General features: G+C 47.2%; 1 protein-coding gene across 3 annotated transcripts in view; it reads right to left on the bottom strand.

Moving 5' to 3' along the window:
- Positions 1 to 26,822, bottom strand: part of oxct1a (3-oxoacid CoA transferase 1a) — a 151,650-nt gene that overhangs the window by 40,351 nt on the left and 84,477 nt on the right. For all 3 annotated transcript variants that reach the window (XM_072257514.1, XM_072257515.1, XM_072257513.1), the window contains exons 2-10: positions 26,424 to 26,532; positions 23,010 to 23,100; positions 22,335 to 22,470; positions 12,884 to 13,033; positions 12,600 to 12,706; positions 11,049 to 11,109; positions 9,176 to 9,283; positions 6,104 to 6,218; positions 4,146 to 4,240 (exon numbers count right to left, since the gene is read on the bottom strand). In XM_072257514.1, coding sequence (XP_072113615.1) covers positions 4,146 to 4,240; positions 6,104 to 6,218; positions 9,176 to 9,283; positions 11,049 to 11,109; positions 12,600 to 12,706; positions 12,884 to 13,033; positions 22,335 to 22,470; positions 23,010 to 23,100; positions 26,424 to 26,532 — 972 coding nt within the window. The remainder of the gene's footprint in view (positions 1 to 4,145; positions 4,241 to 6,103; positions 6,219 to 9,175; positions 9,284 to 11,048; positions 11,110 to 12,599; positions 12,707 to 12,883; positions 13,034 to 22,334; positions 22,471 to 23,009; positions 23,101 to 26,423; positions 26,533 to 26,822) is intronic.

Here is a 26,822-nt window from a genome sequence, read left to right as displayed (position 1 = left end):
TGTCACAAATACATACCACTCATTATTTCCGTTTGTATGAGCATATGTACAAAATATAAAACAGTATGTTACATTAGATTTTGACTTCAAACTACAAAGTACACAACCACAAAGAGGACACGGTCCTCCTTTGAGTATAAACATGACATTAAAATGCCAAATAGTGTCACAGACTTATTGTTCAATTGTTCATGCAATTATTCAATGTGGGACAAAGTCTTCTAGATATTGTGGCCTTTTCACTGTGCGGCCAGAGTCAGCTTTTACTGTTTTGTCCGAGTCCTGTTGTTTGTTATTTGCATGTTTCAGCGTTTGTGTTAGTGTCTGTGTTGTGTCATTAGCCTCTGCTAGTGTTTGGCTGTGGGCATTTGATGCGGTGGGCACACTGTGGTGACTGATCTCAGTTGTTTGACCTGGTTTTGCCTGTTCATATGTGATTGGTTTTTTCAGGCGGTTCCTCAGCCATCTTTTGTAGATGTGTGCGATTACTTCGGTAGATCCCAGAAAGGGTTTGAACTACATATGAACACTCATCAAGGGGCCGACACACAACTGCTTCCTCCCAATTCTTCTTACCTTGCACGAGGGGTTGCATGCACACGGTATCCCCTTCGTCGAGTGCGGCAAGATCTTTGGCTGATTTGTTGTATTTGTTGTATGCTGCTGGACGCTTTGTTTCATACGCTCGGGTACAACTCTGGGTTCCAGTAAACTCGCTGCTGTAGGCAGGAGCGTGCGCGTGTGGTGATTCATCATACATTGGGCAGAACTGGTGCTGAGCCCTTGCGAAGGGGTGTTGCGCTGGTCTAGAAGTGCGAGGTAGGGATCTGCTCACGATTTGTTACTCTTTGTGAGGATCTGCTTTGCTGTTCTAACTTAGCTTTTCCATTCACTCTGCTATTTCCGGGGCTGCCACACAAGTGCTCAAAATCCCATTCTCGTGCAAATCTGTGAAACTCCACTGACGTGTATTGTGGCCCATTATCACTAACTACTTGTGTTGGGCTACCATATCTCGCAAAATGAGCCTTCAATTTGCAAATAACGGCTGCGCTGGTCGTATTGCAAAGAAGATCTACCTCAAAGAAATTGCTGTAGTAATCAACGGTGACGAGGTACTCTTTTCCTTCGAATGTAAACAGGTCGGTACCTATCTTTTCCCATGGCCGAGCAGGTACCTCATGACTCAAAAGCGATTCTTTCTGCTGACTCATTTCATATGTGCGACAAACATCACATGTAGCAATATATTGCTTGATGTCGCTGCTCGTGCCTGGCCAAACAAGACGTTCGTGTGTGCGTGTCTGAGGCATCCTTCTACGCCCAAGTGTGATGAGTAAATTCTTTCCTTCATTTGCTTTTGCTCACTTTGCGGTATAATGACACGTTCACCTTTGAAGATTAAGCTGTTTTGGACTGCGAGCTCATCCCTACAGCTATAGTAAGGTGTGAGTTGCTCTGGTAGCGTGTCACGTTCACTCAGCCATCCACTGATGACTACGCCTTTCAACATCTGTAGTGTATCATCTTTCGCTGTTTCTATACGAATCTGCTCTGGACGCTCATCGCGGATCGGCAGGTGTGATAGCATGTTGACTTCGTCGAAGCTGCTCTCCTGGCCTGGAGTACCGCTAACTGCTCGCGATAGCGTATCCGCAAGGTGCACGAGCTTTCCTTGACAGTAGGTGATGTCGAAGTCATGGCTCTGCAGGTGAAGAAGCACTCCCTGTAGGCGCTTTGGTGCCTTCACCAACGGCTTCTTAACTATCATTTTGAGCGGCTTAGATCGCCGAGTACTCTTGTGAAGCGGCCAAAAGTGTACCGATGAAAACGCTCAAGTGCGAAAATGACTGCGTACACCAGAATGTCGTCTGCAATGCAGATCACTTCCGGTAGTCCTTCCAGTGCCTGATGCAGCCTGCGCTGAAAGATCTCTGATGAAACGCTGGTTCCAAACGGGAGTCTGAGCCATCTGTACCACCCGAAAGGTGTGTTGAAAGTGGTGAGCACGCACGGTCCAATTTCACTTGCCAGAATGCAGAACTCATATCAAGTTTGCTGAAAACCTTAGCCTGGTCAAGATCTGGCAAAATGTCCTCTGTCACCAGAAGGCGGTAGCGTTCTCTCCTCAGCGCTTTGGTCAATGGTTGAGGGTCAGTGCATATACAAAGGTCGCCGTCCTTCTCTGCGACCACTAACTGGCAACCCCACCTTGTAGGTTCATGGACTGGAGCCATCACCTTGCGGTCTACCAGTTGATCAAGCTCAGCTTTCACTTTCCACTTCATAGCGTGAGGTAGACGTCGTGGGGGTAACTCTGTGGGTTGAACTTCCTCATCAATCTGCAGGCGGACTACACCCGGAAGCTCCCCGGGCGCATCATCTAACACCTCTGCATAGCGTTCTTCTGGTGTGCATTGTTTTTCTTTAAGTGTAGATGCATGCACCCTGCGAAAGTTGTCATCGTTGACCGCAATCAGCTTCATTTGCTGGCTGGCCCTGCTTCCCAGCAATGCTGTCAAGTCATCAGTGACCACGACAAATTCGACAGAATACTTGTGGTTCGTCATGGAGTTACGCAATTTCACTCTGCACATCCCTTCTGCATTCATGGTGGTCTTGTTCCACATCATCAGCTTTTTTGTGCATTGTCTTAGTGTCTGGTCTACTCCCTCCAAGTATTTGCGGGGTAAAATGTTAACACTCGCCCTGCTGTCGACTTGGAAGTCTATTGGCTTTCCATTGGTGAGCGTCTGTGCGAATACGTCATCCTTTGTCTTCAGACAGTTGACCACCAGTGTGACATTGTCGATAAACTCGGTGCTGCTGTCACTGTCGGTTTGGTTATTGCTTTGTGCTTCCACCCCATGCATGGGCTTCTGCTTGCGTACCTTTGCAAAGGGATTTTGAATGCCAAACACCTGGCACACCTGTCCGTATGCTGGGCGTAGTTCCTTGTCTCTCGCATGTTCCGTGCCACAGTAATCGCAAGGGTTCACTTTGCTCTGTGGCTGTTCAAGGTGCCTTTTGCTCTGGCTCCACCACTAGCACTAGCCTCTGTCGAGGATGCTTTGAGCCTTTCTTGTTAGTGCGAGGTTCAATCCCATGGACAGTAGCGGACCTGCTAGCTGTACTGAATGCTTGTAGGTGTGATTCAGCCATTTCTGTTCTTTTACAGATGTCAATGCAATCATTGAGCGATAGCTTTCTCTCTTGTAACAGATGCTTTCCGGTTTGGGAGTCGTTAATGCCCAGTACGATCTTGTCTCTCAGCAGACTGTCTGACATACTCAAGCAAAAATTACAAGTCTTTGCAAGAGATCTAAGGCTGGCAAGAAACGATTCAAAAGTCTCACCTTGTTCTTGTTGTGGCTTGTTGAACAAGTACCGTTCATATGTCTCATTTTTCTCAGCGATAGCATATCTGTCAAATGCAGCTAAGATCTTTGTGAGGTCTTGGTCTTCAGCCTCGTCTGCGAACACAAAACTGCTGTACACCTCAAGTCCTGACGGTGCAATTGTACGCAGTAATAATGCCGTCTGGTTTGCTGGAACCTGTTTGTGCAGTTGTGTACGACGCTGTAGTTAGTCCACATCTGCCGCCATGTCTTCCATCCGTCTATCACTCCGCGGTTGACCGTTACGGCCAGTGGCGGGCAGATGACGCTAAGGGAGGACTTCCGTCCTGACCATGGTTCCATGGCACGGGGTCACCCGCGGGTGCTGGGTGCCACTGAGATTCTGCTGCCTCACCTCCAGGCATTGCTACTACACCCGTCTCTATTTGTGGCTGGTTGCTCGTCTCGGTCAACATTGTTCTGCTCTTACACTCACCCTCCAGTGTTTCAGAGTTGCGCTATTATTACGCTGCCAACTGCAAACTGGAAAAGAAATCGGGCGCTGCGGTTGAAAACAGCAATTTTCCGAGCCCCCCCGCTGCCACCATGTTTCGAGACAGATATTTCAGATAAAAACAATGGCGCATGCGCACCAACTTTAATCGTCTGCTCACGAGTGCATGTACAAGTATATCATAACACTGGTCAACGTGACGTGGAACTGAAACTGAACTCCCGCCTCTCACTTGAACAGGAAACACGCAGGGATGAGACCGGTATATCACCCGCTCAGTACACCGCTCTTACCAGCCCCAGGACACCGTTCTCGCTCTGCAGGTGCACCGTGGTGTCCTTTTGGATGAAGTTACTGGCCAACATTGGCATCCCAATGCCCAGGTTCGCTGTCGCAATCTGGTTAAGGTCAAAAGGAAACTCAAAACATTCACACAACAGTTACAGAGAAGTCACCAGTACCCCAGCACCAGGGATGTTTGCCTCCAAAAACCCATTAGTAACAGAACACCGAACATTACATTTACACACACACAACAGTTACAGGGGAATGATACTGCAACAGGGTCCTGCTGGGACTGACCACTACTCCAGGGCCAGGGGTTCTAGGACGGTAGGCCATTTGCCTCCAAAAGCTCACCAGTAACAGAACACACTACAGGTCAGTCAACCCACAAAGTTGCGTCGACCTTTTAACCTACTCCAAAATCATTCTAACCCTTCCCTCCCCACATACTCCTCCATTTTTCTGTCATCCACGTGCCTCTCAAATGTCCCTAATGTATCTGACCCAAGCATCACCCTTAGTAGCACATTCCACGCACCCACTACTCTCTGGGGAAACAAGTTACCTCCAACATCCCCCCCCCATACCTTCTTTCAGTCACTCTGAAATTACGCCCTCTCGAATTAGACGTTTCCACCTGGAGAAAAAGTCTCTGACTGTCCACTCGATCCATCCTCTTATCTTGTACACCTCTCATCCTCCGTCACTCCAAAGAGAAAATCCCTAGCTCACTCAACCTATCCTCACAGGAGATGCTCTCCAATCCAGGCAGCATCCTGGAAAATCTTCTCTGCACCCTCTCTAAAGTTTCCACATCCTGCCTACAACGAGCTGACCAGAACTGAACACAATACACCGAAGTTTTATACAACTGCAGTATTACCCTGCGGCTCTTGACATCAATCCTTGACTAATGAAGAGGGTAATGGAGGGGTTAACTCCCGTCCTCACCTCTCAAGGTCACCCCCTTATCCTAATAACTGTTCCAGTCCGCCCTGTGGTCTAACAACCTGCTCGAGGCCAAATACCTCACCCTGCCGCCATCTTTCCTACCCTCTTTACCTCCACTTCAGCCTGGTTATTCTCTCCGACTCCAGCATGACACCTCAGTTGAGGGAGACCGCTCCCCACCACAACAACCGCAGGGATCTCACCATCTGCCTTACACTCTTGTCTTTGGCACCCTGAAATCAACAGGGCGACCAGGGCATCTCCCTGTCTAAGAGCAACCAAGTCAAGGCCACCACCTTCCCTATAGCTCCCAGTGAAACACGAACTGCGTCATGAACAGATTCAAGATTTGCAAAGCAAGATATCATCAGCAAAATGCACACAAATTTATCCTCGACTCCCTGATAAGTGTATCCTTAGGTACTCGGTAACAGAGGTGCCTGGCACTCGGTTTCACCCAGCTCTCAGTCCCTCGAGCACAGCGTGAACACCTTCAGGCTCCTGTACCTCCTCCCTGATGTAGTAATGAGAAGAGGACATGTCCTGGGTGGGGAGGGTCTGCCCTCTATCCCTCACTGTACTATTCCAAACCGTCTACGCTGTACCATGGAGGTCACTGCATCACCGTCTGGTGTGGAGGGGAGGGTCCACGGCACAGGATTGCAGGGGTCTGCACGGTCAGCCAGATCCATCGCAGGCACAACGCTCCCCACCGGGGACATTGTCAAGAAGCAGATGCCCCAAGGATCCATCACCACTCTCTTCTCACTTCCACCATCAGGGAGAGGTACAGCAGCCCAAAGACACACCCTCAGCTCAGCTTTATTCCCATTCAGCCATCAACATCACTATGCTCTTAATCTGTTCTAGTTTGTAATTTATAGTAATTGTTAAATGTTTTGCTCTGTACTGTGCTGCAAAACTACGCTGTACGTCAGTGAGGACAAACCTGGTTCTGACCAGGTGCCAGAGACGAGGAGCACGGCCAGAGTCAGGGTAACAGGTCGAAGGATACCATACATGCCGTCCTTGAACTCCAGCGCCGCTCTGCGGATGATGCGCTCCCTCACGATGTCGGCTTCCGTCTTGGCTTTGGGCTTGGTGTCGCCGGGCTTCCGGAGCGTGAGTCTCTGAACAGGAACAAGGCCTCAGAAATGGAAGATCATGGGAACTGGGAGGGGACTGCAGACAGCTCACAAACCAGGGCTGGCACTCTGGGGGAATTGTAGCTGTACCTGGAGGTGGGGGGGGGGGGTCGGGACAAACGGCTTTGGGTTACCCCACCAGGCTGAGTGAGAGAAGGGAAACCATCCACCTCTCCAGTGAAGTGGCAGATGAAAGATAAAACTTCCTTTGTCCCATGTACATCAAAACATGCAGTGAAATGCATTGCCAGTGTCAACAACCAACACAGACCGAGGACACGCTGGGGACAATCCTCAAGTGTCGCCACGCTTCCAGTGCCAACACAGCAAGCCCACAACTCGTGTGTCTTTGGAATGTGGGAGGAAACCAGAGCACCCGGAGGAAACCCACACGCTCACAAACCCCTTACAGACAGTGGCAGGACAAACCCAGGTGGCTGGTGTTTAGTGTTACACCTACCACCGCGTTACCATGCCACCCCTCTTTCTGTCACACCATTTACTTTTGGAGTTAATAATAACTTCATGTTTTTGCACTGTACTGCTGTAACAAATAAAAAACAAAATTCACGTGGTATAAAACGGTGACTCGAAACCCGATAATAACCCCGTTCCGTGATCGGGCCCCTCCTGAACATGAGAAGCTGCAGTAATCCAGTCACGGGCACACTAGCTTTACCGAGTTCCAGTGTCTCCCTACCGCGGTACCCCTCCTCCCGCCTTCAAAGACCAGCTCCTCCCGGCGCCCTTGTCACTTCAATAGCACCCAGTCTACAGCTTCCACTTTTCCTATCAGGAGAACCGGGATGCCTCTCCGAGCCTGTTCCACCACCTCCAGCCTTTGCTCCGCCAGAACACCGGCTCAGTGGAATTCAGTCTCGGACATACCAACGGACAGAGCACAGAGGGAACTCTACACTCTCCACGCAGAGAGGTTCCTACCTTGCTCCCAAGCAACCAGGCACCCTTGCCTTTGGCCAGAACAACTCACAGGTGTGTTCGAGAGATAAGGATGCCCACCCAACATCTACAGATAACCTTCCCAGGACTGTGTGCGTTTGGAACAAGGAGATGAACATTGATTTCTCTAACTTCTGCTCATTTCTTTCCACCCCTTTCCATTGCACATTCTGGTTTCCACCTCACCCCTTCTGTTCTACTCAGCTGCCCATCACCCCTTCCCTTTCTTCCATGGTCCCTATCCTCTATCAAATTCCTTCTTCTTCAGCCCTTTTCTACCAATCACCTCCCAGCTTCTTACCTCATCCCCACTCCCTCCTCTCCCATCCACATGCTCTCACCAATCACCTCTCAGCTTCTTACCTCATCCCCACTCCCTCCTCCCCCATGCATCTGCTCTCACCAATCATCTCCCAGCTTCTTACTTCAGTTGTACCATCCTGCCTTTAGAATATTTCTTCTTTGAGATCCATCTTGCACCTCCAAATGGCTCCCTGAAACTCCAGCCATTGCAGTTCCACTGTCACCCCTCATAGTGCAGCCTTCTAATCAACTTTGGCCAGCTCCTCTCTCATGCCTCTGTAATTCTCTTTACTCCACTGATCTGACACACCTGGTTTTAGCTTCTCCCTCTCAAACTGCAGGGTGAATTCTTTCGTATTATCATCACTGCCTCCTAAGGTTTCCTTTACCTTAAGCTCCCTGTTCAAATCTGGTTCCTTACACAACACCCAATCTGGAATAGCTGACCCCCTAGTGAGCTCAACCAGAAGCTGCTCTGAAAAAAAGTCCTGTAGGCATTCTACAAATTCTCTCTCTTGGGATCCAGCACCGAACTGATTACACCAGACGACTGACATATTAACATTGTTCTTTTGACATACCTTTTCTATTTCCCATTGTAATTTGTACATCACATCTTGGATACTGTTCAGAGGCCTGAATGCAAATCCCATCAGGGTCTCTTTGCCTTTGCAGTTTCTTCAACTCTACCTACAACGATTGTACATCTTCTGATTCTATGTCATCTCTTTCTAAGGACTCGATTTCATTTTTTACCAAGAGAGCAATGCCACCCCACACTGCAACTCGGCCCGGTTAACTGCAGTGTTGCCCTATCAGCAGACCACCCTTCCTGACAGTCTCACTACACACCACCTCTGCTTACACATCACCTCTGCTTGTACACCACCTGCCTCATCCTCAGCCTGACCGCTCCGGTTCCCATCCCCCTCCCAAATTAGTTTAAACCCTCCCCAACAGTTTTAGTAAAGTTGCCCTCAAGGATACTGGTCCCCCTCTGGTTCAGATGTAACCCGTCTCTTTTGTACACGTCAATCCTTCCCCATTGATCCAGAAATTGTCCCCTGCACCAGTTTGTCAGCCATGCATCCACCTGTCCAAACATCCTGTTCTTACCCTCACTGGTGGGAAGCACAGGCAGCAATCCAGAGATAACTAACCAGGAGGTCCTGCCTTCCAGTTTTCCACCCAACTCCCTAACTTCTCCCTTCAGGAACTATGGAATCCCCAATTCCTACTGTTGTTCTTTTCACCCCCGTTCCCTCCTGAGCCTCAACTCCAGATGCAGTGCCAAAGACCCAGTCACTGTGGCTCCACCTGGTAGGTCGCCCCTCAACAGTATCCAAAGCACTATAGCCATTACTGAGGGGAACAGCCACAGGGGTTCTCTCTGTACTGGCTGCCCATTCCCTCTCCTGACAGTTACCTGCCTCCTGCAGCCTGGGGCGGAGTTCCTCCCTGTAGCTCCCCCTGCCTATCACACCCTCCACCTCCATGGGCCGAAGGTGATCAAGTTGTAGAACTGCAACACAACCCTTACTCTAAGCTCAATGCCTGGACGGACGGGGCCAGCACGTGCTTTGTGCAGAGAAGCTACGTTCCCCTCAGGGAAGCACTGTGCTGTGGAAGAAGAGGCGGTGTCTCTCCCTCGGCGCTCACTGCACACCCGAACCACTCACCTCGATACGCTTCTCGTACTGCTGCCCCTTCACGACCCTCTGAACGTAAATGCTGGGTATATGCACATCCTCAGGGGCAAAGGTTCCCGTGTCGACGATCTCCTCCACCTGGGGAGACACAGGCGAGGTGCCCCGGTTAGTAGTACTCACAGAGATGGCCCTCACAATGAGACTCTTATTTATTGAAACACACGGTGAAATGCATCATTTACGTTAACAAACCAACACAACCCAAGGGATTGCTGGGGTATTCTGAGGAAACCCACCAGACACCCAGCCAGATCGTCATTCATTAGCTCGTTATCATTACCCAGTATGGAGACAGACCCTTTGGCTGTGCTTAGTGACGCTGACCAAGGTGCAGGCAAACACCATTAACTTTCGACAGGAATCCTGGCTGGCATTGACTGAACGGGCCAAAGGGCCTGATCTGTGTTGTATTATTCTCAGACTCAATGTCTGCCCAAGGATGAACAGGTGTCCAGGGAGGGGTCGCACATCTGGTGAAGGAGCTTGTCGTGTCCATTCCAGGGCAGCTCTCTCACCTGAGGTCCCCACTGGACACTCGGCTCCCACCCGTAGCCGGTGACCTCACACCCCAGTGAGATAGGGACACACCTGTCTGACAGGTGAGGGTAGCCAGTGACCTCACATCCCAGTGAGATAGGGACACACCTGTCTGACAGGTGAGGGTAGCCGGTGACCTCACACCCCAGTGAGATTGGGACACACCTGTCTGACAGGTGAGGGTAGCCGGTGACCTCACACCCCAGTGAGATAGGGACACACCTGTCCGACAGGTGAGGGTAGCTGGTGACCTCATACCCAGTACACCGCTTCGACAGGTGAGGGTAGCCGATGACCTCACACCCCAGTGAGATAGGGACACACCTGTCCGACAGGTGAGGGTAACCGGTGACCTCACACCCCAGTGAGATAGGGACACACCTGTCCAACAGGTGAGGGTAGCCGGTGACCTCACACTCCAGTGAGATAGGGACATGCCTGTCCGACAGGTGGGGTAAAGCAGGTGAGGGTAGCCGGTGGCCTCATACCCCGGTGAGATAGGGCCATGAAGTCAGCTCCGAGGGAGTGGGTGGCTGAGACCTACAGTGAGATCCAATGGCCAGGAAGGCAGTGCTGTAACACCCTGCGAACAGCGAAGGGTACGACAAGGCACAGACATCATGAAATTCTCTCGCAAGGGCTTCCTGCCATCATTGGACACGATGGGAAACACCACATGCCTGTCAGGATACTCCAGACTGGCCCTTCCCATCCATGTACCCGTCAAAATGTCTTTTAAACTATTGCCTACCCCCTCAGCCTCATACCCTCCAGGCAAAACAATCCCAGTCACTCGTTACGACTCAAGCCCTCGAGGCCACTCGTCACGGTAGCCACAAGCACACGTGCTTAGCACAACGCAATTGCCGCTCAGGGAGCCGGAGGTCAGAGTTCAACTCCGAAAGTCACCTGTAACGAGTCTGTAAGCCCTCCTCGCGGAATGTGCATGTTTTGTCCGGGTGCTCCGGTTTCTGCCACAGTCCAAAGGCGCACCAGTTAGCAGGTTCACAAACAAGAGAAAATCTGCAGATGCTGGAAATTCGAGCTACACACACAAAATGCTGGAGGAGCTCAGCAGGACAGGCAGCATCAATGGGAAAAAAAGAGAGTATACTCAATGGCCAACTGTACTCTTTTCCATAGATGCTACCTGGCCTGCTGAGTTCCTCCGGTATTTTGCGTTGCCAATCTGTAGGTTAATTGGGCTATATAAATTATGCTCAGGTCAAAGAGGGGTTGAATTGCTGGGCGGTGTGGCTCGAAGGACAGGAAGGGCCTACTCCTCAACAAACAAACACTGACTTACCTCCACCACTGTCACTTTGGCAGCTTTACACATGGTCTGATTGAAGTTGCGTGCTGTCTTCCTGGAATAGGTTGAAAGATCAGTGTTAGACCAGCACAACAAGCTCCAGCACTCAGGAAATGGGAGTGAAACACAGCAATGGCCATCCTGCCATGAGCATCTCCCCAGCATTGCCACTGTACGTTCTCTGATCTCCCAAGCATTGCCACTGTACGTTCTCTGATCTCCCCAGCATTGCCACTGTACGTTCTCTGATCTCCCCAGCATTGCCACTGTACGTTCTCTGATCTCCCAAGCATTGCCACTGTACACTGCCTGCCATTTCATAAACGGATCTCCCCAGCAGTGAGGCCATCTTCGGAAGGCAATGCCTCAAACAGGATCGGGACCCCCATCACACAGGACATGCCCTCTTCTCATTGCTGCCATCAGGGAGGAGGTACAGGAGCCTGAAGACACACACTCAATGATTCAGGAACAGCTTCTTCCCATCCACCATCAGATTTCTGAATGGATGAGTCCATAAACACTACCTCACTATTTAGTTTTTTTGCTTTCTTTTACACTGTCTTTTACTGTACACACTCCTCACAGGCAGGGAGAACGTACAAACTCCTACTGTAATCTTTTACTGTAACTTATAGTTTTTAATATTAAGTATTGCAATGTACTGCTGAGGCAAAACAACAAATTTCACAACACATGCCGGTGATATGAAGCCCAATTCTGAAGTCTACACTCCTGCGATAATACCTGCCCAAGGCAGAGGAACGATCCGTACTCCATCGCGGCAATGGCCACGGAGTTCAATCAAAACCGGAAAATTGGGAAACACAGGCTGCATTTCTGGAGAGCTCAGAGAGCCACTGCCCCGCTCCCTGGGTCCTCCCCCAACACCAGAGACCTGGGTTCAACCCCGAACCCCGGCACTGTCTGTATTCTCGCCAAGCTCCTGTGGGCTTCCCCCAGTGCTCTCGTTTGCTCCACAATCTCAAAGACAAACAAGTCAGTGAGTTAATTGGCCGTTTATGTGACGGGGTGAGAATATAGCAACAACTGATAGGCACATTTATTTAAGATATAGAGTGCCCATCCGGCCCACTAAGCCACACTGCCCAGAAACCCAATGATTTAAACCCAGCCTAATCACAGGATGATTTACAATGACCATTGACCTACTAACCGGTACATCGTCCGACTGAGGGAGGAACCAGAGCACAGACGGGGAGAGCGTACAGACTCCTCACAGGCAGCACTGGAAATGAACTTGGAAACCCTGCGATGTAATAGGGTCACACTAACTGCTACTCCACTGTGGCACACCAACGGGGAGAATAAAACCAGTTTAGTGTGGGTTAGAGTAACAGAGTTGATGCAGACTCGATGGGCTGAAGGGCCTGTTTCTGTGCTAAGAATCAAAGTTAATGAATCAGTCAAAGCACTCGCTTTGTTTAAAATAAGATTTTTCACATCCACATTTTATTTTCTGCACATACCGTGTCTGGCCTGCCGCTTCACCACAAATCAGACTGCAGCTGAGGGCAAGATTACCTGAAAACGACATTCCCAGCTCGATCCGCCTTCCAAGCCTTAATGAGGGCAAAATCGCCAGTGATTCCCTTCTCCATGATGCAGTGTCGGCCATTAAACTCCCGCACCTAGGAACAAACACCGTCAAACCAGAAAAGCAAGGATGTAACGCCAAGGCTTGGGAAGTAAATCGGTCAGCCCGCATTTGGAGTATTGTGATCAGTTTTGGGCCCCTTATCGAAGAAAGGGTATGGTGTTGTTGGAAAGGGTTTGGAGGAGGTTCATTCAAATGAAAAGACCCTTACCTCTCTGGGCTCACTCGCTATGCAGACGCTGCCATCCTTGTTGTACTTAATGGGGGCGCCACCTTCTTCAATAAGCGTGCCGTACGCTGTCGGAGTAAAGAACGCAGGGATACCTGCACCTCCAGCCCGGATTCTCTCGGCCAAAGTTCCCTGCGGGGATGAAGTGGATGAACAGGCGGTCGGTCAGGAGGGGTCACCTGAACACAGACGAGGCCAAACAAAGTGGATGCACGGTCACCTTCGAAACTGCCATCGATTCTGGAACGTTTTCTCGCACACTGAAGGGAGGCAAATGTTACCAAACCATTCAAGGAAGTTGTGAGGGAGAAAACCAGGGAACGACAGAGCTGTTCACAACATCAGTAGCAGGGAACGATTCTTAATGAAGTGCTCAGAGACCGGGCAGGGTCAGCACGAACTGACGAAAGGGCAAATGGGGTTACCAAGGTAGAGTGTCACCCCTACAGATCGCTTCACCATTTGGAAATCAGGTTCGACAAGATTGTTGGCACTGCTGTTTTTGAGGTTGTAATTAGTGGAATAAATAAGGTCAGACCTGTTGCTATGGATTATTTCATTAACTTCAGCTGAGTAATCAAACCTCGCAATCCTCGGAAGGGAGGGACTGAGAGGCTTGAAGACATCAGCTAGAGGCTGAAAGTTCAGGTAAGGAGGCAAGGGAGCTGTCGTGGTGACACTTACGGGCTGTCCCAGCACATCCTCAGACTGAATTGGTCTTTGATACAAGCAACACACTTCACTATACATTTCAATGTACAGTGCAGGACTGGTAGAAAGGGAAGCCTTTCCACCGAGGTCAGTTGTCCCATGGACCTTGTCTGCACTTCTGCCCCAGTAAAGCAGCCAACAGAATCAAAACCTTAGCCACCCCAGACATTCTGTTTTTCCCCTTCCCATTAGGGAGAAGATACAAAAGCCTGGAAGCACAGAGCACCAGGCTCAAGGAGAGCTTCTACGCTGCTGAGACTAATGAGCAGAATTCTTGTACAATGAAATGTTCAACCTCACAATCTACCTCAGGATCTTGCACCTTATTGTCTGCCTGCACTGCACTCTCTCTGTATCCCTTTACTCTGCATTCCATTATTGTTTCCCCTCAAGGCACTGTTATTTTTTTGAACAATATTTTTTATTGAATTTTACATATATTTCACATATACAAGTAAACAATAATAATAGTCATAGTCATACTTTATTGATCCCGGGGGAAATTGGTTTTCATTACAGTTGCACCATAAATAATAAATAGTAATAGAACAATTAATAGTTAAATAGTAATATGTAAATTATGCCAGTAAATTATGAAATAAGTCCAGGACCAGCCTATTGGCTCAGGGTGTCTGACCCTCCAAGGGAGGAGTTGTAAAGTTTGATGGCCACAGGCAGGAATGACTTCCTATGACGCTCTGTGCTGCATCTCGGTGGAATGAGTCTCTGGCTGAATGTACTCCTGTGCCAAACCAGTACATTATGTAGTGGATGGGAGACATTGTCCAAGATGGCATGCAACTTAGACAGCATCCTCTTTTCAGACACCACTGTGAGAGAGCCCAGTCCCATCCCCACAACATCACTGGCCTTACGAATGAGTTTGTTGATTCTGTTAGTGTCTGCTACCCTCAGCCTGCTGCCCCAGCACACAACAGCAAACATGGTAGCACTGGCCACCACAGACTCGTAGAACATCCTCAGCATCGTCCAGCAGATGTTAAAGGACCTCAGTCTCCTCAGGAAATAGAGACGGCTCTGACCCTTCTTGTAGACAGCCTCAGTGTTCTTTGACCAGTCCAGTTTATTATCAATTCGTATCCCCAGGTATTTGTAATCCTCCACCATGTCCACACTGACCCCCTGGATGGAAACAGGGGTCACCGGTACCTTAGCTCTCCTCGGGTCTACCACCAGCTCCTTAGCCTTTTTCACATTAAGCTGCAGATAATTCTGCTCACACCATGTGACAAAGTTTCCTACCGTAGTCCTGTACTCAGCCTCAACTCCCTTGCTGATGCATCCAACTATGGCAGAGTCATCCGAAAACGTCTGAACATGACAAGACTCTGTACAGTAGTTGAAGTCCGAGGTGTAATTACACTTAAACTAGTGAAACATGTCCTCATGTTTTTCACAATCAAAGGAAAAGAGATATAACATTTCACATACTTCACATATTTAATAAAGAAATAAAATAAAAACACATCAGAAAAAAACCCCAGAAGCTCTCAACAACACAATTATTTCAAAATGACTGCACCTTGATGTCCAAGAAACTCCAATAAAGGTTTCTACACTTATTCAAATTCTCCTGCCCTTCCCTTGGTTATTCAAGTCAGTCTCTCCAATACAAGATGCCATCTCCTTTACCCATACATGTATCGAAGGTATTTCCACTTTTCTCCAAGATAAATCCTCCTGGCCTGTAGGAGTCCAAAGTCAATTAAAGTTGACTGCTTTGGAGTAACAGTAAAGCTCTTTGTATATATACCTAGTACACACATTTTTGCTTGGTGAGGCACCTTTACTCCAACAATCTCAGATATAGTCTGAACAACTGTTTTCCAGTATTTTTTAAATTTTGGACAGTCCCATACACAGTGAAACAGAGTACCCTTTTCTTCTAACATTTAACACAAGTGTCCAGGATGTCAGGGGACCAACGGTTCAGTTTGACCAGGGTAATATAAGTTCTTGTTAACCATTTATATTGTAATAGCATCACTCTTATTAATTGATTGTTTTGGGGTTTTTAAACATGCCATTTCCCACTCAGTTTCTTCTATGTCCTCTTGAACATCCAGTCTCCATGCCTCCAGCCTGTCAATGGTGGACTCCTTATCATAGGACACCAAAGATGTATAGAACAAAGAAATCTGACTTCTCCCTTTTAGGCTTAGAAGTGTGAGATTTTCAAGATGTGATAGTGGTGGTTCAGATATTAAATGCTTATATTTTGATAGTATGAAATGTTTCAGTTGCAAATATTTAAAAAAGCTTTTTTAGGAATATGGTATGTCTGACACAATTGATCAAATAAGCTTACCATTTATGCATAGGTCCTCTATTTTCTGCACACCTTTGTCTGCTCAGATTCTGAAACCACCATCTGCTCTTCCTGCCCTGAAGTATGTGTTGCCCCATATTGGGGAGACGCGAGAAATGAGAGGAGTATCTTTAATATGCTGATGTGCTTTATACCAGATATCAATAGTGTTTTTGAGGAAAGGGTTCTCGGTTATTCTTTTCAGATTTCTCGGGTCTGCAGAGTATAGATCGAGCTTTAATGGGAGGTTTGGTACTGATGTCTGTTCAATATTCACCCAGGCTGGAAGAGCCTCCATTGAGAAACAAAACATTGCAGAATGTAACTGAGCAGACCAATAATACTATTTCACGTTCGGGAGCCATAGCCCTCCCCTTTCATAAGGCAGGTATAGCAGACTAAGTCTCAGTCTAGGTTTTTTATTATTCCAAATCAATTTACTAAAAATACTATTAAGCTTATCAAAAAATGATTTTGGTAGTGGGAGAGGAAGTGATTGAAAAAGGTATAGAAATTTTGGTAAAATATTCATTTTGATCATGTTTATACGGCCAGTCATTGATATGGGCATTGTTATCCATCAATCCAACGTCTCTTTCACTTCATCCACTAGTGGGTTATAGTTTGTTGGGACGATCGTTTTAATTTCAGGGGTAATTTTGACGCCAAGGTGGGTAAATCCTCCCTTTGCATTTATAAATGGGTTTTTTATGACTGGTTTCAGTCTTTCTGCTTGTTTCGAGTTGTTAATGTTATAACCAGAGAACTGCTCAAACAATTCAATCTGTTGCATTAAGTTTGGAATACTGATGGATAAATTTGTTAAAAAGCAATCACGTCGTCAGCATATACGGATATTCTGTGTTCCTGTTCTCCTCGCTGGATGCCCGACAAGCCTGTCTGCGTTCTTATTGCGTTAGCCAGGGGTTCTATGGCCGGTATAAACAACATCGGTGACAAAGGCCATCCCTGGCGAGTAGATCACTCCAAGATGACTGGTTTAGAAACTATACTATTTGTTAAGTCACTGGCTATTGGATTTGTATATAAAATCTGAATCCATTTAAGGAAGTTCTTTCCGAATCCAAATCTAGCCAATACATTAAATAAATATGGCCATTTTATTCTATCGAAGGGCTGCCGAGCAACCAGTGATAATACTGCTGTATCTTTAGCGTCAAATTTTTCATGAATTATGTTAAGAGCTCTTCTAATATTATGGAATCCTTGGCGTTTTTGCACAAAACCATTCTGATCATTATGAGCTAAATGTGGGATACAAGGATCCAATCTTCTTGCTAAGGCTTTACAAGATATTTTTGTGTCGGATCCAATTAGACTTATTGGTCTAAATGAGGAACATTCTGTAGGAGGTTTGCCTGGTTTCAAGATCAGCGTTATCACTGCCAGCCTTAAAGAGGGTGGGAGAGTTCCATTCTGATAAGATTCGTCATACATATTTATGAGTGCAACTAGTAATTTTTCTTGAAATGTTTTGTAGAATTCAATTGGTAGGCCGGCAGGCCCTGACGCTTTACCACTGTTAACATTTTGGATAGCCTGCAAAGGGGATCAATATCCTGGCGGGAAGGTTTAATAGAGCTGTTAGGGAGGGTTTAAACTATTTTGGCAGGGGGATGGGAACCAGAATGATAGAGCAGAGGAGGGGGAAAACAGAAATAAATCTAAGATAGTGAGCAGTAAAGACGTCAGGAAGGACAGGCAGGTGATAGGGCAAATTTGTAGCCATTGGGATGAGTTGCAGTGCAATCAAAGCAAAAAAGTACCAAATACTGGTCTTAAGGTGTTGTACTTAAATGCACGCAGCATAAGGAATAAGGTGGATGATCTTGTCGTACAGCTACAGATTGGCAGGTATGATATTGTGGTCATCATGGAGACGTGACTAAAGGATGCATGTCTCTGGGAGCTGAACGTCCAAGGATACACGGTGTATCGTAAGGATAGGCAGGTAGGCAGAGGGGAGGCGTGGCTTTATTGGTAAGAAATGGTAACAAATCATTAGAAAAAGGTGATATAGGATCGGAAGGTGCAGAATCTTTATGGGTTGAGCTAAGAAATTGCCACCCTGATGGCAGTTATATATAGGCCTCCAAACAGCTGCAGTGACGTGGACTACAAATTACAACTGGAAATAGAAAAGGCTTGTCAGAAGGGCAATGTTATGATAATTGTAGGGGATTTTAACATGCGAGTGGATTGGGAAAATCAGGTCAGCACTGGATCTCAAGAGAGAGAACTTGTAGAATGTCTGCGAGATGGCTTTTTAGAACAGCTTGTTGTTGAGCCCACTAGGGGATCGGCTGTACTGGATTGGGTATTGTGTAATGAACCGGAGGTGATTAGAGAGATTGAGGTGAAGGAACCCTTAGGAGGCAGTGATCATAACATGATTGAGTTCACTGTGAAATTAGAAAAAGAGAAGCCGAAATCCGATGTGTCGGTATTTCAGTGGAGTAAAGGAAATTACAGTGGCATGACAGAGGAACTGGCCAAAGTTGACTAGAAAGGGACACTGGCGGGAAAGACAGCAGAGCAGCAGTGGTTGGAGTTTATGCGAGAAGTGAGGAAGGTGCAAGACAGGTATATTCCAAAAAAGAAGAAATTTTCCAATGGAAAAAGGATGCAACCCTGGCTGACAAGAAAAGTCAAAGTTAAAGCAAAGGAGAGGGCATACAAGGAAACAAAAATTAGTGGAAAGACAGAGGATTGGGAAGTTTTTAAAAGCTGACAAAAGGAAACTAAGAAGGTCATTAAGAGGGAAAAGATGAACTATGAAAGGAAGCTAGCAAATAATATCAAAGAGAATACTAAAAGCTCTTTCAAGTATATAAAGAGTAAAAGACAGGTGAGAGTAGATATAGGACCGATAGAAAATGATGCTGGAGAAATTGTAATGGGAGATAAGGAGATGGCAGAGGAACTGAACCAGTATTTTGAATTATTCTTCACTGAGGAAGACATCAGCAGTACACCGGACACTCAAGGGCGTCTGGGAAGAGAAGTGTGCGCAGTCACAATTACGACAGAGAAAGTACTCAGGAAGCTGAATAGTCGAAGGGTGGATAAATCTCCCGGACCAGATGGAATGCACCCTCGTGTTCTGAAGGAAGTAGCTGTGGAGATTGCGGAGGCATTAGCAATGATTTTTCAAAAGTCAATAGATTCTGGCATGGTTCCAGAGGACTGGAAGATTGCAAATGTCAATCCGCTATTTAAGAAGGGGACAAGGAAGCAAAAAGGAACTTTGATGTGTGTTGAAGGAAATTATAGACCAGTTAGACTCGATGGGCCGAATGGCCGACTTCTGCTCCTTTGTCTTATGGTCTTATGATAACCCTTCAATTGTTAAACCTCTGTCTAATTCCTTTTTGCATCTTCTGTCAGTGTCTGGAATTGAAACTGATCAAGAAATATATCCCGTTCTTCTGAGGCTTGGGGGCATTTTGATCTATATAAATGTTCACAAAATTCTCTAAAACTGTTATTAATTTCCAATGGACCTACTGTTAGCTTCCTGAAGAGGTTATTATACTGTTAATTGCTCTATCAGAATGAATTTTCTTTTTTTTTTTATTAAATTCTCCATGCCAAACGTTTCCCCGCTTCTTCTCCTCGATTGTAATAAGATTGCTTCAGCCACATTAAACTTTTTGCAGCTTAATCGGCAGATAATTTATTATATTTGGCTCTCAAAAGTAGCAGATCTCTTTGTTTTGTTAGATCATCCCTTTCATTTAGTTTTATCTCTAAAGATTTAATCTGTTTTTCCGAAGTTTCCATCTCTATTTTTTGTTGTTTGGCCTTGGAGCTTGTATAACTGATGATTTCTCCTGTAATATATGCCTTGAATGCCTCCCATCTCGTGCTGGCACTAGTTTGATCTGTATTTAACTCAAAATAACTACCTATTTTAGTTCCCACAAGTTTAACAAAGTCTGGGTTTTGTAGCCATCTCACCGGAAATTGCCAGTTAGGGGGATCGTGAGTAAATTTCTCTCTATGAATACTTAATGAAATAGCAATACGGTCACTTATTACTGTGCTATCATACCAGCAACTTTTAATCTTTGATAAGAGCTCTCTTGAGACAAGAAAATAATACGAGAGCGAGATTTACATATACTTGAGTGACAATAGTATTCTATTTTGCCAGGGGTTTGTTCTCTCCATACTTCTAGCAAATTTATATCCACAATGTATTGTTTTAGTAATTTTCTAGTTTGTGCCTTATAGGTATCACAGCCTATAGACCGATCGATTGCTGGGTTTAAAGTGCAATTAAAGTCTCCTCCAATGATATAAAAGCCTCGTAAAGTGGACAAGGTAAGGAAGAAGTCTTCAAAAAATTTAGGATTGTCCTTACTTGGGCCATATATACTGACTGGGTTTAATGTGAAAACGAGGAGATTACCTTGCAGAATAGCACGAACACTCTTCTGACCGTGTTGAACTCATTTTGCTGTCGCATGGTCTCAGCTGAGAGGTCCTGAGCGAAGAAAAGCTTGTTTCCCTCATACGTGATATTACGCTGTTTAGTGAAGCGGGAAACAAACTCCCGATCCCGAAATCTCAGGAACCAAATGAGAACCGCTCTGTTCTGGTTTGGTTTCAACGGTGCTAGAGTTCGGTGAACTCTTTCTAGAATGAAGGAACTATCGGTGTACAGCTCCAGCCAGCGCGGCGTTAACTCCAGCAGAGGTTGGTTTCCCTCAGCGCCCTCCCAGAGGCCGAACAACCGCAAGTTTTTCCTTCATCTCCGATTCTCCAGGTCTTCAGTCTTGGATTCCAGGTAGGCGATTCGTTTCGTGGCGTTGGTTAGTTCAGCCTTGTTCTTTTCCACGTGCTCCTCTGCTGTCATTATTCGGTTTTCCGCCTCTACCATCCGTGTGGTATTAGAAGCAACATTTCACTTCACCTCTGACACAGTGTTTTCCAAGACAACGACAGAGCCGGCCATCTTACCCAGGCGGTTATCTATACCATCCAGTTTGGATCCAAACTCAGAGTGAAGGAGCTTTAATTCAGCTAGCGCCGCCATTAGCTCCGCCTTGTTGCCGGAAACTTCCTCATCTTGCTTCGTCGATGGAGTGCTGATTTCTGATTTTTTGGAGCCGCGTCGTCGGGTGAAAATATCACAGACCTTGACTGTGATATTTTCTGACATAGTGCGAGTTCAGTTGGTATTGTTAACTTCGGGTTTCAAAGTTGTTTAGTGCAAGGTTGTACGGAGCCTCCACGTTATGCTGCCTCCTTGGTTCGTGGCTCCATAGAGCCCCCCCCCCAGTGCACTGTTGTGATGAAATTATTTCAACGGACGGCATGTGAAACAAAGTTTATCAATTGACATCTGATAGTAATAAAACAGTCTACCCAAATTTATCAGTTTGGTTCTTCAGCGATGGGAGCTGGCCACAGAGGACAAGGAGAATAAAATGCTCATACAGAGGATGGTGACTAGTTTGCACTCTCTATCCAAGAGTCAGTCACTCACTCAGAATATTCTTGAGTTACACATCGGTGTGTAACATCATTTACACCGCTGGGCACAGGGGTACATTCAGCTAGAGACTCATTCCACCGAGATGCAACACAGAGCGTCATAGGAAGTCATTCCTGCCTGTGGCCATCAAACTTTACAACTCCTCTCTTGGAGGGTCAGACACCCTGAGCCAATGGGCTGGTCCCGGACTTATTTCCGTCTGGCATGGTTTACATATTATTATTTGATTGTGGTTTTTGTATTGCCATGTTTGTACTCTGCTCTTGGTTGGTGCGGCTGTAACGAAACCCAATTTCCCTCGGGATCAATAAAGTATGTCTAAATATCTATCTATCTATATTCTAGATGTGGATGATGAGGGAATCAGGAAGTATGGGATGAGTGTGGAGAACACAGTAGTGTAGTGGTTAGCAAAACGCTTTTTGGTACCGACAACCTAGGTTCAATTCCAACACTGCCTGTAAGGAGTTTGTACGTTCTCCCCGTGACCGTGTGGGTTTCCTCCGGGCGCTCCGGTTTCCTCGCACAGCCCAAAGACATAGCGGTTAGTAGGTTAACTGACCATTGTAAATTGTCCTGTGATTAAACTAGGGTTAAATCAGTGGCTGCTGGGTGGTGTGGCTGAAAGGGCCAGAAGGGCGCACTCCATGTTGTATCTCTAAACTAATTAATTAATTACCCCTCGGTAATTTCTAAAGTAAGTGAATGTTCCACACAGCATAGTGCTGTAGGTTTTCTATGTTCCTAATTAATTAAATTAAAATGGCTGCAAGTGAAAGACATGGGTAACAAGGGATGAGTGTCGAGAATGTGCCCCAGGCCCGAGGGGCAGAGCCAGACAACGTTGGAATCACTCAAACACTTCTCACCTGTGGCGTCAGCTCAACCTCGAGCTCCCCGCTGAGGTACTGGCGCTCAAACTCCGCGTTCTCACCCACGTAGGACGCCACCATCCTCTTGATCTGCTTGGTCTGCAGCATAAGCCCCAGGCCAAAGTTATCCACTCTGCAGAGACATTTGGGGAAAGAGGGTCAGAGGTCCCATAGTCAGCCGTGGATTCCAGAGGGTGGTGAAACTGTGCAATTCATTGCCACAGACAGCCGTGGAGGCCAAGTCAATGGGTACATTTAAAGTACAGCTTGATAGGTTCTTGTTTAGTCAGGGGATCAAAGGTTACAGGAAGAATGCAGGAGATTGGGATTAAAAAGGGATAATAAATTAGCCATAATGGAATGATAGTGCAGACTCGATGAGCCAAATGCCCAATTTTGCTCCCACGTACTGTGGTGATGTAGCCTCTGCAACCACCCAGGGCAAAGAATTCCCCGAGATTCACCACCATCTGGGAGAAGTTCACACACACTGCCCAGGTTTGCCCGGGCTGTCTATCAGTGCCTTGTGTGCAGAAGGTCTCCTGTTGCCCCTCACTGTTCAGCCTCAGCTTGGACCAGCACCCCTCACCCCACCAGACCCATTCAGTTATTGTCCTCGAGACCCCCTCACTCATTCACACCCTCCCAGCCGGAGCACTGCGGCAGACTCACCCTGCATTGTTGCTGACGGCTGTGATCCCCTTGACACCAGTCTTCAGCAGAGCCTTGATGAGGTTCTCTGGGATGCCGCACAGCCCAAAGCCTAGTACAGAGAGCAGGTCAGAATGGAGTCCGTTCACGTTTCCCCACGGACAGTAGACAACAAACAATAGATGCAGGAGTAGGCCATTCAGCCCTTCGAGCCAGAACTGCCATTCACTGTGATCATGGCTGATCATCCACAATCAGTACCTCGTTCCTGCCTTCTCCGCATGTCCCTTCACTCCGCTATCTTTAAGAGCTCTATCTAACTCTTTTTTGAAAGAATCTGGAGAATTGGTCTCCAATGCCTTCTGAGGCAGAGCATTCCACAGAACCACAACCCTCTGTGTGAAAAAGTTTTTCCTCAACTCCGTTCTAAATGGTCTACCCCTTATTCTTAAACTGTGGTCTCTGGTTCTGGACTCCCCCAACATCCGGAACATGCTTCCTGCCACTAGCGTGTCCAATCCCTTAATAATCTTATATGTTTCAATAAGGTCCCCTCTCATCCTTCTAAATTCCAGTGTATACAAACTCAGTCGCTCCAATCTTTCAACATATGATATTCCCACCATCCCTGGAGTTAACCCAGTGAATCTCCGCTGCACTTCCTCAATAGCAAGAATGTCCTTCCTCAAATTTGGAGACCAAAACTGTACACAATACTCCAGGTGGGGTCTCACCAGGGCCCTGTACAGCTGCAGAAGGACCTCTTTGCTCCTAAGGGTTTATCCAGCTCTCACGTGGAGCAGGCCAAGGTACAAGATTGGTTAGATGGGAGAAATGGCAGATGGAATGTAATCCTGAAAAACTGTTAAGTGTTAAGGGACAGTGTACGCGGATCCCTTGTGTAATACTTTACAGTGCCAGCAAGCTGAATTCCGTCCCGCTGTTGTCTGCAAGGAGTTTGTACGCTCTCCCCATTACCACGTGGGTTTCCTCTAGTTTCGTCCCACAGGACAAAGATGTACAGTTAGGGTTAGTGAGTTTTGGGCATGCTATGTTGGTGCCAGAAGTGTGGTGTGTTACATGCCCACAGTTTGATCATGGGACAGTGGGATGATGTAATGGTCTCGTGACTGTGGGGTGATGTTATGTCACATGAATGGCATGTTCCCTACGGTATACAAGGAAGCCCGCCAAAGTGTGACCCAGTTTTCACTTTCTATTTTAAGGTGCAAACACGTTGTTGCCTGCAGTTTCGCCAATCGCTGCCAGGTTTTGTTTGTTGCACAGTTGTTTTACTTTTACAGTCTAGTACTGGCGAGTGAAGACCTTACTAATGTACAGGAACCCGAGGGATTGGGTAAAGTTAACGACGTTCGGTGTTCTGGAAGTGATCGACTGTTTGGAATTGGAATCGTCCGGGAAATTATGGCATGCACGTCTGAGTTAAACCCCTGCAAGGTCAGACTGTTTGTGCAGTATCCACCCTCCCGACAGAAAAGGTCAATTACTTTATTCCTTCATAATTGCTTCAACAAGGCATCGCTCCACTGTGATCAACAGATTCGTCATTTTCTTCGGAGGAATCGTTGCTGCAGTAAAGTCTCTCCTTAAAGACTGTAAAGATCACTAGGACTTTTCAACTGACTAATTTAAGACTGTGTTCGAATTTACCACTTTAAGACCAATTTCTAAGTTCGACTGTTTGTTCGATATAGTCGCATAACGGTTAACTTCCAGTTAAGCTAGTTTACTTTTCTATGTTTTTGAGAAGAGGTTAATAAATATAGTTGTTTGTTTATAAAACCTGACGCAATTTCATATCCATTGTTGCTGGACACGCGACAGGTGATACTTGCAGGCAGCCCCAAGCACATTCTGGTCGTTAGCACAAATGAGGCATTTCAGTGTACGGTTTGATGTACAGGAGACAAAGCTAATTTTGCTACTATACAGTTCTCAGACTTGAACTGGAGGCAGAACATTATACAGATTGTGTGCTAGTGCGACATTCACCATAGGTAGCAATACAAAACACCAGAAGACGAGGGCCTCACATCCCACCTGGACTCCTACAACCCGACAGCACAAACACCTCACACTCCAACTCCTGGTAACCTCCTTCCCCATGTCCTCCTGATCTACCCAGTTCCTCCTACACCCACCCACCGCCATCACCGTTTCTTCCCTCCGCACCCTCTTCTCTTCCTATTAATCTACCCAGTCTTTGCTACACCCACCCCCAGCACTGTTCCTTCACCTCTCACCACACTCCCATCCCACTTTCTCCCTTTATTCCATACACCACCTCCCCCTCCTATCCAATTCCACTATACCCACCCTTCTGTAACCTTGGCTCATCACCTCCCAGTCCCTGTCACTATTCTTACCCTCCTTCCTCACCTGGATCCACCCATCACCTCCCAGCCTGTCACTATCCCACTCTCCTCTCCTCCATCTGTCCATCACCCCCCTCACCTGGATCCACCCATCACCTCCCAGCCTGTCAATATCCCACTCTCCCCTCCTCCATCTGTCCATCACCCCCCCTCACCTGGATCCACCCATCACCTCCCAGCTCTTACTAAACTCCTCCCCTTCATCAGATCCCACTAGCCATCTCCCCTCTCAGTCCAGAAGGATCATGACCCAAACTGCAATTGCCCGCTTCCTTCCACAGATGGAGCGTAGGAGAATGAGGGGGGATTTGATAGAGGTTTACAAAATTATGAGGGGTATAGACAGAGTTAATGCAAGTAGGCTCTTACCACTTAGATTAGGAGAGATAAATACGAGAGGACATGGCTTTAGGGTGAAAGGGGAAAGGTTTAGGGGGAACTTCACTCAGAGAGTGGTGGGAGTGTGGAACCAGCTGCCATCTGACATGGTAAATGCAGGCTCACTCTTAAGTTTTAAGAATAAGTTGGATAGATACGTAGATGGGAGAGGTCTGGAGGGTTATGGACCGGGTGCAGGTCAATGGACTAGCGGAATAAAGTTTTAGCACAGACTAGAAAGGCCGAATGGCCTGTTTTCTGTGCTGTAGTGTTCTATGCTGCCTGACCTGCCTAGTTTCTCCAACAGTTTAAGATTAGCTTTATCTCTCACGTGAATATCAAAAGACACGTTGCTTGCATCAATGCTCAACAAGGATGCGCTGAGGACAGCCCGCAACTGCCAGCCACCATAGCATGCTCACGACTCACCAACACGAACCTACATCACCTCCGGAACGTGGGGGAAACCAGAGCACCCAGAGGAAGCCCACGTGGTCACACAGTCTCCTTATGGACAGTGACAAGAACTGAACCCAACTGCTCATCATAGGTGCCGTAAAGCGTTACGTGAGCCCCCGCGCTATTGTGCCGTTACGGCACAGCCGGCTGGGTTCCAAGCACGGAGCACACACACCAGAGTGGCAGGACAGGGTGACCTCACCTCCAACCAGTAGTGTAGAACCATCTGGAATGTCTTTCACAGCAGCCTCGGCGTCATCGTAGAACTTGGTGTACCGTTGAGCGCTAGTGGAGAGCAAACAGCTGCAGTTCTGAGAACAGGAAACAGATGGGCCGGGGTGAGTGATGGCTAAAAAACCCTCCACATCCCCGGCCAATATACTGGCCCACACTCACAGGCAAGCGAGGTTTGACAGACACACACACACAATCTCACACTCACACATTCTGTAGGAACTGGAAATCAAGAACCACACACAAAGTAGTGGAGGAACTCGGCAGATCAGGCAGCATCAATGGAGAGGAATAAACAATCAATAAACGGGCAGACTATTATTTAAATGGGGAGAGAATTCAAAGTTCTGAGATGCAACGGGACTTG

Source organism: Mobula birostris, chromosome 5 (genome assembly GCF_030028105.1).
Source record: "Mobula birostris isolate sMobBir1 chromosome 5, sMobBir1.hap1, whole genome shotgun sequence".
Taxonomy (NCBI): Eukaryota; Metazoa; Chordata; class Chondrichthyes; order Myliobatiformes; family Myliobatidae; genus Mobula; species Mobula birostris.
The sequence above is the reverse complement of the archived record's forward strand: the minus strand, read 5'-3'. Positions and strand labels throughout refer to the sequence as shown.